Here is a 12,817-nt window from a genome sequence, read left to right on the forward strand (position 1 = left end):
ATGTATAGATTAATACATGTATTATTGTATAGAATGTATAGAAAAATAATAGATTTTATTTCTATTTGAGTTTGATATCACTCTACCAGACCACTGAAGAGTTGAATAATTTTTGTCAGGATCACATAACTAGTAGACGCCAAAGATGGGACTTGACTCATATTCCTATCTGTGAAGCCAGCTTCCTGTTCACTAAATTATACTGCTTCTGTTATCATAACTAAGTGTAGAGAAAACATAATTCTCTATCAATCTATAAACCAACTTTTATTTTATGTATACATGAAGTATATACTTAATAAAAACAGGAAGCCTTTTGCAGATGATTTTCTATTGTATTATCTAGCAGACACTGTTCACTGGAATAGGAATGAACTCAAAAGTGTAGAGAATTTAAGATCATCTATTTCTACTGAATGGTGATTATGCGACTATGTGATTTTATGTGAGCATTTGATTTTGTAGAAGACTAGGCAGTTTCAAAAATTTTACTCAAAAAGGTGTCTCTTTTGGATACGGTATAATTATATAAAATTGTATGATTGGTATTGCTCAGGAGAAAACTTAAGCCACTGGAACTGACATCAAGTGAGTCATAAAAACTTAGAGATGTATACTTACATAAGGTATTTGCCAGCACTATGCAAAGTCCAAATATAATGGTTTTCTATTATTAGGCCAGCATTTTCAGTGAGCCTAGGCTGCCAGTAGTGGCAGAAGTTAATATCTTTAATAGCAATATTCTCTTATGAGACTACATGATTGTGAAACATGGAACACAATTTTGCAAAAGTTGAAACTTAATATGAAAAAAGGCAATGGAAAGACAGAGTAGAGATGACTCAGCTATGGCATATTCCAATAATAACTTGACCTGAAAGAAAGATGTGCTTTGCAGTGAGAGTTATTGAAGTTCTATTGGTTTTCCTAGGTTTATTTTAAACGAATGAATGAATATATAAGTGAACAAATAAAGTAGGAAAAGACTTCAGGGCAAGCACAGGCTTTCTATAGAACCTCTATCGAAATGCAGAGGATGAGATGTTCTGGAGGTGTTTCTATGTGTTCTTGTGGGATGAGTAATCAAACAAATAGTATTATGGATATATCTTATTCCTTCCTACTAAAGTATAAATCCCTTGATGATAGAATGCTACATCTTATTTATCTTTGACCCCCTCAGCATCTAGCACAATGCTTTGTAATTAGTAATTTGTAATTAGTAAATTAGATTAACTAATATTTCTTGAATTAATTTGAATTAAGTAAAAATGATTGAAAGATATCTCAGCTTTGCTTTGATAATGTAAAGTCATATTTTCTAAGTGATCTTAATATGTGTCTTCTACATTTCTTGCTGATCATTCCCTTCAGAATCTAAAAATATTTTTTAAGTCAATGTCTTTTATTTTCCTAAACCCTGGCTTGCAATATATGTTTTTATGGCTCAGAAAGGCAGAATTTAACATGATAATTTATTCTCCAGAGTTTGAGAATTTAAGCAAATGATACAGCAGTAATATAATATTTTAGAAGTTTTCTTAGCCTTAGAAGGATAGGTTTAATGGTAATTATCCACCTGAAAAAGAAACCATTCTTTTCTCTGCATGGTTCTGTGCATCTATAACAAAATGCTTATCCTACTACACTTACAATTTAACTATGTTCACATGTTTTTCTGTTTACTGAATTGTTTGTTGAGTAAAATATGAATAAAAACATTCTTATAATTCTGTCACTGATCTCATATATTACCAGTGGAACAGAATATGTTCTCTTCTGATATTTTTTTTCCCCTTTTGAAACTTCAACTTGTGGGATAGTCAACTCAATTCAGATTTCTCCTTACAGTCCTCTTTTGCTAAATGTACTATCAGTCAAATAGTATTTATTACATATTTAAATCTTTATTCTGTTAGAGATAAGATTCCACTTCTAACAAAGAGGAAAAATCTGCCTAAACAAATTCTGGACTTTTATTTATCAAGTCAAAGAATATGAATTTATTATTGTGAGATAAGAAGGCATTTGACAAGTCTACAAATGGACACCAAACATATATATCCATGGATTGAGGGGCTCTGGTGGAAAATAATGGACTGGAAAAGAAAGGAATTTTGATGGTTGATTTTCTTTTCCTTCAAGGTCCAGTTCAGATGCAATTCTTTGTTGAAAGGTTTGCCTGATTTCTTCCTCTACCAGTTTCTCATTCCTTTCTTTCCTACGGATTTTCATTCTAAATAATGTTGCAATTATTTGTTTTCTAAATATATATTTATTTATTTTGTTAAATATTTCCCAATTACATGTAAATTTTTAAAAAACTGAGTTTCAAATTCTCTCTCTTCCTCCTACCCCCCCCCCCATCTATTCCTTGTGAAGGAAAGCAATGTAATATCAATCATACATGTGAAATCATTATTGCAATTATTTGTGCTCATATCTAATATCTCTATCATGTATGGACTATATAATTTTTTCATCTTTGAGACAATCTAACAGAGTTTATGTATGTTCTTGGTGCTGAGGTTGGGGAATTTCCTATGTGTATTCCTTTTACTATAATTGATGAATTGGTCTTTTTAGAGAGTTACCTGAGAAGTTATTTTTTAATAGTCAGACGGCTAATATATAGAGGACATAAACCTGAGTTTTCCTGACTCATTTGCTATCCTCTACACCAACTGGCCTCACTACCCTATCCATAGCAGGTACTTCATAAACACATTTGTTTGAGTAATTCATTTCAAGGAGAGATTTTGAGTATTTCAGAAGACAGAGGTAGCTACAGAAAGGAAATGTAGCTTTACATCTCTGTAAATAGACTCTGGTGAAAGGCTAAGACATGTCTGAAAATGGATTTTCCACCCTGTCATCCCATGAGTATAGCCATTCAGTAGAACAAAAAGCATTACTCTCCCTCTTATTCTGCTTAATGCCAATGCAAGAAAAGATTGGCTATCTAATGGCTGCTCATGGAAGGATAATAAATTAAACTTTACATGGATTATTTCCTTTTTCATTTGTAAGGAATTAAAAGAGCATATATAGGGACCCCAGTCATTTTTCCAGATCAAAAAGATCACTCATTCATTACAACCAACACATTGTTAAAAACAAATATTTTTATAGAGATAAGAGTAATATTACAAAGACAGTTTCTTGGGCTAATTTACAAAACAGTGGGACCATAATCCCGATGGATCAGCATTGACCTTATTCTTTTCAGTCACTTATGATATAAGATAACAATTGACATCTAATTTGGTTTCTGAGACCAAGATATGATGAAAAATAAGACATGCCTCATGTTACAATATGAAAAAGCCTTCATTTTGATACTTTATTCTACAAAGTTTAGTGCTCAGTTGTACGAAAGAATTGAGAAGATTTATAACTATCTCCCAAACCCAGCCTTTATTTTACCAACTTGTATATGAATTCAAGGGTTAGTTTTGTGTCCCTACATAGACTGAGATACAACTTTATTTCATCAGTATAATAAAGATGCATTTACAAATTCAAGATATTTATAACAGAATAGAAAGTTGTTAACATAGCAAAAGCAAACACTTATCCAGCTTATCAAAACTCATACTTTTTTCACATAGGTATCTAAAATTACTTATGTAACAGGATTCATCTTGAAGAATTCTGGACCTGCAGTATTGCTCATGGTCCACATAAAGTGAAGGAAACACAGTTTTTAAGGGTCCAAGAAACTATGCTACATAGACTGGCTGGCTGGCTATTACATAAAACTATGATTGCAATTCTGCTGAAGATATGAATTTTCCCAAATGGGAATGCCAGGCTGCAAGCTCCATCTGAGTCTAACGTTTATTTAAGCCTTTCAGCAATTTTAAATGAATAAACCAGAAGTGGCAAACAGCAATTTGGTTATCAAAATAGAGCAGGAAAAGAGTAATAGTTCCCAGTTAGGAAAAGAAGCAAAATTATATTGCACGGGAGAAAAGAATAGAAAAAAATATATATTTAGCCTGTCTTTAGTTAAAGCGAAGTCAGATTAATTTTGCTTCCCAGAAGGTTGAAGATAAAGTACATCCTCTCTAAAAGGCTGACATTAGGAATAAAGGGTATAAAGTGAGTGAAATATTTATTAGGAATACACAGAATTCTTTTTAGGGGACTTATGTTTGAACAACCAACAACAAGTGTCTCATTTTTCAGAGGAAGATGATTCTGGTTTAGAGTTCAAACAGCGTTCCAGGAGCTTCAAAAATAGTGGAATGAATTTCAGACTGGCAAACTTAGGAATAGATGGAGTGTGATATAGTACATTTGGATTCAAATTCTACTTTTGACATGCTGTCTGTGTGACTGTGGATTGTCATTTAACCTCTCATTCCCACCATTTTATTCTCTAAGATTCAATGACTAAGTTATAGATGATTTATTGAACTGTACACTAATGGAAAGAGTTTCCATACTGGGGGGTCACATGCTTTGATTAAATCACATGTACAGATTTAAAAGAAAAACCCAGATAATCATGTAAACGTAAATTCTAATGCAGAATTATTGGGCAGGATATACTGTAGGTTTGACCCTGCTTAGCAATTTTTACATTCTGATGTTTTCTGCATCTTATATTCTATTAAGTATTCTTAGAGCAAAACAATCAGGCCATAATCTAATGTTCCAAATGAATTACTTAACTATAGCCACAAGCTGATAGTCAAAGAGTATCATTCAATTTCTAGGGCTCAGTGATGCACTAAAAAAAAAAAAAAAAAAAAACCCTCAGTAATTGCATTTAAGAAAATAGTTAAAAGGATAAGAACAAGCAAAATGTTTGAACCTATCTCAGTCCAACCCAAGATGAAAATGAGATACATATAAATACAGCCTTGAATGCTCCATGAGCTTTAAGATGGGGGAATGTTATATAGACTGGGAGTATTTTCTTAGTTTTCAAATTTGCATATTTAGGGATTCTTAGTCTCTTTTGATGCCTGTTAACATGTATTTTCTATGACCCACTGAACCCTAGAATTCCACAAAACACCATTGTATGTTTTCTTGAAAGACAGAGGTGTCTTGGTAGAAATTTTTAATATGTATTTATTTTATCACATTCAGGGATGGGCACCACACCAAGTCATGGAGTCCTAAGGTCCACTTCACTGGAGGTGTCCACTTATCAAGGATGTCATAGAGGGGATTCATGCTTCAAATAGGGGTTAGACTTTTTGAAGTCCCTGCTAACCCTTAAGATTCTATGATTCATGAACAATAGCAGAAAAGGAGTATATATATTCTATCAGAGGCTTTGAACCACTGATTTATGATTAAATTAACCTTTCAAATGCTTGTTTCAAGGCCCAGTTGCAGTGCATGGCATGACAATGGGAACATCATCAACAACAAAAAACAAAACAGGTGATTGAATTTGTATAATACAGGGGTAAGACTTAGAAGGATAGGCTGGTTGAAAGAGTTAGAGGGCTTGTAAACGTTGGAGTATTTATCTGCAAGGCTAAAATAGAAAGTCCCTCAATCTTTTTTTCTTCTTTTTTTCTCAACAAGTGATATCAAATTGAACTGAATAATTACCTATGTATAATTAATCATTTTTTGAACTCAATGCTTGAGGATGAATAAGGCACTAGTCAATATTTGCAGCACACAGGTCTTTCATATATTCCCAATTAATAACCATCTTTCATTTTGCTTTTCTTGGGAGAATCATCTCTGGAGTCAACCAAATCACTCTTATTAGGAAAAAAAAGGTGCCTTCTTGATGATTCTTGTAGAATTTGAGATTACACTTAGGGAATAAAACAATTTCCTCTAGCCTTTTTCTGATGGGAAGTAGGATCTTCAAAGCCAAAAAGGAAATAATAAGCCATTTTGCAGAGAAAGTAGTGGGACCCACGCCCCATGCCTCCCATATAGAAAAGCAAATGAAAATGCTACAGAGAACAACGCCTTCTGCATAGTAATGTTTCTGCATATCATTGCCCAGGCACAATCTTCTAAGAAGCTGAATTATGTAAATGTTGTCTTGAAAAAGTCCTTGACCAACCTCCCATTGCCAAATATGTTCGGATTAGAAAGTCCCTGCATTATATATCATGGACCATTAGGGTGGAAATATTGCTATTTTTACAAGGGCAGAAGTAGATTCTGGACACAATCTAGGATGTGATGATTCTACCTGGGCAGGGTAGGGAGGTAAGTTGCAGTTCCCAGCCAGCACTATATCTGTCTTCACATGTGCAAAGGGTATCTGTACTTCCTCCTCTCCTCATCCACCCCCCTGTTACTTCAACCATATCTCTCTACTATAGCTATTCCAAGAGAGCTTGTGTGGTGTTTCTCACCTCTCTCTCTAGAACTAAAACAGTGCTGTCCCAGTGGAACCAGCTGCTCCCTTCTCCCTTTAGAGCTGTCCTTTGCAGATCTAAACTCAGGCTCTCTCTATTTAGTTCAAGGGTACTCTTAGATTTTTTTCCCCTTCGTATATTTATGTAAGCTAACTTACCAAACCTTACTGGACTTTAATGGAATGGTTATTGATCCCTGCATTATATCAAAGCTCTCCATGTAGCACCCTACAATAAATGGAATCTGTGTTAAATATTCAAGCTGGATAGACTGGCCATTAGTGATAAAGAATGTCATTAAAACCCACAGACCTTAAAAAAAGTCAAATTCTTTCATAAAAGTACAGTAGTCTTTGAAAAAATACAATTCTAGCATGTGCACCATTTTCAAACTGGTTGACACATCCAGCCAAACATTATTTTAAAACAACTAGAAAGTTTTACAGTAGTGAGACAAATCTTCAGTCATTCTTTTAGGACCAGGATCCAGCTGTTAAAACTGATGTATATACATCTCTGTTTCTTCTGACATGGTAAGAACCAAGTAGTTGAAAAAGAAGCATTGTGGTTGGTGAGAATGCTTTCTCTTATTCTGAAAACAAATTGGTTTATTGTTTTCAAAGATGACTAGCACAGTGTTCCATGTTGATATTACTACACATTGAGACAAAATGACATGCCAAAATGTTCTACTCAAATGCTTTCCCAGCATTCTTAATAATTCAAACTCCTGTTAGGGTTTTTACGTCTCCATGAGATTTTTCATCCAAATCTGCAGCTTTGAAGACATGTTTTGTTCCTCCACCAGTTCTTCAGGAAGAACTTCGTAATTATTATATTAGGATAACACCAAGGTGATCCCAAGAAAGAAGATTATATGTAATAATGCTTAGCATTTATATAGGCTCTTTTGATTTCAAAACACTGTAAATAGTTCCTAACCCTCACAGCCTCTCTGTGAGGTAGGTGGGTATTACTGTCCCTACGTTACCAATAGAAACTGGAGGCAAAGGGGTGATGTGTCTTGTCTCTAGCTATAGAAGGAGTCAGGAGGAGATCTGGGATTCTTTTGTCCTGGCTCCCAACTATGTGCTTGGACTAGACCATGCCTCTCTCATGTGACAACAGCCTCTATTAATATATTTATGAGTCTATATTGTATATTTATAAAATGACACACAACAAGAGTATAGAATAAGCCTAATCAGCATCCCTATGCTGATTAGTAAAATACTGAAAGCACAGTTTTAAAATTGCATTTCTCTGAAAAGCATTTGGTATCTTAAATGACTAGAGAGGAAAAATGCTACAAACTTTTGCTGACTTATTCTCAAAAGCATCTTAATGATTCTAAGCAAACTAAAATAATTGTTCCACAAAGGTCTTTCTTCCATAATACCAGATGCTTTAAAAATGTAAAATAAATATCTCCTTCTCCCTTCCCCAGTCCAAACTCAAATAGTCTCAAACCAAATCTGGCTTTACCTAACATTGGGAATTAGTAGTGATTAATTGTTTTGTTTTGTTTTGGTTTGGTTTTTTCCAAATTGGGAATCCACCTGACTTTTGGAGCATGCAAAAATATTCAGTGTATTGAAGGTTGCAGTTCAAAAATACCAATTTGATAAAAAAAAAGCACAGTTGAAAAGTGAAAATTGAAGACTTCCATTTCCTTTGTACAGTCATTCAGAGGAATAAGGCATTTGCAAAAGATATCACACTCAAAATTAATGTTGTAGAGAATGAACATAATATAATTTAGAAGAAATCTATCTGTAGAACAAGAAAATTTTATAAGGGGTGAAGAGAATATAAAACCTATGCTACTGGAAGAAATTGAGTGAGAAAACCAAATGGCATTGTTTTGCATATTGTTTTGGAGGATGGTATATAAATATAAACCAATAATGCTTGGATGTTGGTATAGTGGAACAGGTACAGAGAGTGATTTATGTGATCCTACTGGTATCCTTTCCAAGGTGAAATACCCCCATCCTGTGTAAATCAACAGATCTCAAAGAGTCATCACAGAGCTCACCTTCATTTCTCCTCAGATCTTGTGGTGATAACCAGGCAAGGATAAACAGGAAGAGAATTGAAATGTTTAAATTCAAATGTAAAACTTGAAAACTAACCTCTAAGCAGAAACAACATTCATTGTCAGAAGTAACAAATATAAAAGTCTTAAATCGTAGTATATAGAGCTATAATATAGTTATATAGATATTATTGTATGCAGTTTAGAGAACATTTTTGATGTGTGCTTTTTCCTTAAAAAAAACTTTTTTTGGCTTCCTCACCTCCCCTAGTTTTTTTATTAGTAGATATGAAATGTTAATCTGTCCATCCTGTCAGGTGTCTTCATTCATGTTGTACACTCAAGGGGTCATTCTCACTTGTATTGTATGCTACAGCAGTCTTGTTTGTTGTCAATTTGTTAAGTTTGTGGCTGGAGCAGTTTGGTTGTTTAGTTGGTTGTAAATTTTTGGCATATGGTGAATACCAGTCCCTTTCAAACACCCCTTTAAGTTGCCTGATGATGCTTGTGCTGTTTTCCACATCTGCTTGGTTGATAACAAGGCCTGTGCCAGCATTCTGGGTAAAATCATTTCCTACCCAATCAAAATTCCCTGCAAACAAACAGAGAAAGGGCTTCATATTAAAATAATACTATGCATTTCCCCCAAAATAAATAGGAACAGTGACATTGCATTGACAGATCTAGGAGAAGAAAAAATATTCCAAAAGCCTTTACATATGGCAATTAATATTAGCATATTATTTTGGCATTTTCTCATCAGCTTTGCTCAACTTGAAACTCAAAACAAGTCATCTGCTGTTCTTTTTGTAAATGTTATTTCTTATTGACATTCACAAGATGCACTAAATACAGCAACATCTAAAATATATAGGAATAAACTTTAAATTCCTGTGAACAATTAATACCTTCTCAAAGAAATGAGACATTATTCCATATGTAGACATATAAATGTAAGGCATTGTCTAGAGTGGAAAAAAGTCTGATCCTTACTAGATACATTTTTATGTCTCTCTTCCCATCTTTCTGACATCAGGGTCAGAATTTTTCTGCCCTGGAAACTATTCATTAAGTCCTGATCACCTGAGTAGAACTCAAGAAAATGACTTTTTTTAAAGGCTAGAACTGATCGTGGAGAAAGTACAAATTCATCTGTAGCAGCTATTTAGCCTCACTGTGAAGGTGAGTAGGTGATACTCTTGGAAGCTCAGGGTTCCATACTCCAATAATTCCCTTTTCATGTCTGGAGCCTAGAAGGAGAACAAGGACTTGGCCTCCAAATGATGGATTTAATCTTTTTGCTTAGTTCATCTTTCTGTTTATTTAAAAATGGACAGGATAGGACAGCTCAGTATACAGTGTCTCTTTTCTCTTTTCCCCACATTTGACAAAACCATTATGAAATACTTTTTTAATTGTATATTTCATTTGTTTCATCTATGACAGCTCCAAACCTTTTTAAAAGGGAATATATATAATGGAGAAGGTAATTTAATTGTAGTTTAGAAGACAAAAATATTTTCATTAAAAATAAAATTCATCCAGATTAGTCATCTCTCTTCCTCCTGTACATCACTCAGTTTAAGTAAGTTTTTGCAACCCTTTTTGGTTAGTAGGTGGTACCAGTTGATAGAGATGGCAGACTTCTCTGAGGCATCTTGTTGTTAAAAGAGACCAGACAGTTGCTAAAAAACAGTGTCTGATTTCAAGACCCTAGAATCTATCTTGTGAGATGTAATCCTATTTTTACCCAACCATGACAAGCTTTCCCCCTTCCCCAGAGATAGCCTTGCAACTTGTGCTATTTGTGTGTAAAGGGAATCTTGATTGGATGAGAAAATTCTGATCTAGGATACTGTGTAAGTAAATAAGGGATTTGCTTCAGTTAGTTGGATAGGTACTTTGAGAAAGACCTTGAAAAAACCAAATCAAGAAAGAGGTGAATGCATACTTTGAATGGTTAACTGGAACCCTGGAGAAATGGACATGTAGTGAAGCTAGTCTCTCCCTTGTCTCCTGATCTTCTAGGTCCTATACTCTTTTTTTAAAGAGAGTATTTAGTAATTTATTTAATGGAGAGATTTACTGGAATCAAATGGATCCATGGTTTGGTCCCAGGGCTGAATGAGACTATCATCTTCAAGAATCCAGCAGGGAATGTATTTTATTCTTTTATAGGGTAACAAGAACAATGATATAATGGGGGAGGTACCTGGATAGGGATGACCTAATGGGGGGGGAGACTAGGTCCTGTACTCTTAACAGCTGATGAGAACAGACTTTTCTTTGGTAAGATCATTCTTTCCTACTTGAAGCTGAGATTTTACTTCATTTACAGCTGAAGTCTATTTATTCCTTTATCCCTCCCCCCCCCCCCCGTATATTCTAATTTGTATAATTTATTAAATTTCTTTTTATTCCATTTTTAAATAATGGAAGTTACTAACTAATCACGAGTCTTTTCTGCATTCAACTTTTTTTATGGGAAGGGTCCTATGTGCCAAGTATAAGCTAAGTGCTTTTCTCCCTCTTGAGGACAATCAGAGATAGAAGTAATTGTTCTGAACTCCTTACAATTGTATCTCCATATTAGACATCTTTAAAGATGATAAATTCATATAATTTTAGCCTGACACCCTCTTGGAGTCTGGAGAAGAGATCTCCTGCTCTTGGCCATCTTGGATTCTACTTGCTTGAGATATTTATTATCTATGTGACCGTGAGTTTCTGCATCTAAAATGGGAGGACAGGAATAGGTAATCTCTGATATCTAAAATTTAGTCCTCAATCCATGAACAATGGTGATCACCATGGATCTGAGTAACTCACAACTTTCTTCATTAGAAAAATGGGGATAATAGAACCACTTAGCTCAACAAAATTGTTTTGAATATCAAATGAGATAATGTAGTTCTCAATGTGCTCGCTGTCTCTGTCTCTCTATACATATACACGCGTACACACACACACACACACACACGCACACACATGTGAGCTATTATCATTATTATTAGGCTGCATCCTAAGTCTCCACAACTAGAAGTATATAATTTTAGATAGAGAGGACCTTGAAGGCCATCCAGTTACATTCTATGTAATGTAGTAAACCGCAAACTTATGGTATCTTAGAGTTGAAGCTTAGAGATCATTAAGTTCAAACCCTTTGTTTTATAAATGAAGAAACTAGAATTCAGAAAAATTGAAAGACTTATTTAAGATCATAAGCTAATTAACGGCAGAACTGGGATTAGAAATCCAGATCTCCTGATACCCTTCTATGACATCCTGGATAGCCAGCCAGTTTCTGCTTCACCATTTTAAATGATGGGGATCTTTACTATCTCACAGACTGATCCATTCTAGGATTGTTAGAAAATGCCTCTTTATATTGAGGCAAAGTCTATTTTCTTATAAATCCTACTCATTGCTCTGTGGTGTTTTATAGAATAAACTGAATCTCTTTTATATGATAGTCCTTCTAATATTGGAAGATATCAATCATGTTTCCCCCTCCTATCTTCTCTTCTCCAAGCTAAATATCTCCAGTCTCTTAAGCTATTCATACTTAGAGCTTAAGAAATCAGGGCCATTGCATTAAGCATCATCATTAAGAACATCTACTCATAAACAAAACAAAATTCATGTTATCAAAATATTTTTATTTTCTTGCAAACATTTTTAAGCACACTTTTTCTTACTGTTAGTGGCTTCATATAAATATATTTTTTTGGATTTGATAAGAAAAGCAAATTGGCAGGATGGGAGTAGGTAGACATTCATTGGGTTATCTGCCATTTAGTAGCAAATGTTTTTTAAATGTGTGGTAGTGTGTTGTCTGTGGTCAGACTAGAAAAAATGAGACTGTTTATACATACATTTACCTGAAGACCAATTTATTGAGAAGAAATTTGAAAGTGTAGCCATCTGGCTATTAGTTTTATGACATAGTAACAACAATATTAACTTTGCCTCTTAGCAATTCTGTTGATGTTATCTTTTGGTAGGATTAGATTTTTCTAATGTATGTCCCAAGAACTAGAAAGAAAATCCACAGAGAAAGCAGCAGTCCAAAGATGGAAGTTCCCGATACTCACTTGTGTAATGCAGAATAAGCTGATTCTCCCATAGATTATGGTGTTCTTAACAGTTTTATTCTTCAGAATTTATAACTTGAAGGTCCTGAAATTATGAATGGCTGAGAGAAGTAGCTAATTTCAATGTTAAAATGCTTATTTTTCTCTTGACTTGAGATGGAATCTGTAAATCTCCTTACTTGTAATTCTAAGATATAAGGACTTTGCCCCTTCTCACAGATGGTCATTACATACTAAAAGAGCCCTATGCTTGGATATTCAAAGTTAGCAAATTGCAAAAATTAAAAATCCTTAAAATATTCCATGGCTGACACATGACTTAACTCTTCCAGGTC

General features: G+C 34.3%; 1 protein-coding gene across 3 annotated transcripts in view; it reads right to left on the reverse strand.

Annotated features, from left to right (window-relative positions):
* Nucleotides 1-3,105: 3,105 nt before the first annotated feature.
* PLD5 (phospholipase D family member 5) overlaps nt 3,106-12,817 on the reverse strand; it is a 438,986-nt gene continuing 429,274 nt past the window's right edge. For all 3 annotated transcript variants that reach the window (XM_012547936.3, XM_031966970.1, XM_031966971.1), the window contains one exon: nt 3,106-8,980. In XM_012547936.3, coding sequence (XP_012403390.2) covers nt 8,712-8,980 — 269 coding nt within the window. In that variant the 3' untranslated portion in view covers nt 3,106-8,711. The remainder of the gene's footprint in view (nt 8,981-12,817) is intronic.

This window comes from Sarcophilus harrisii, chromosome 4, assembly GCF_902635505.1.
Source record: "Sarcophilus harrisii chromosome 4, mSarHar1.11, whole genome shotgun sequence".
In the NCBI taxonomy this organism is placed as follows: domain Eukaryota; kingdom Metazoa; phylum Chordata; class Mammalia; order Dasyuromorphia; family Dasyuridae; genus Sarcophilus; species Sarcophilus harrisii.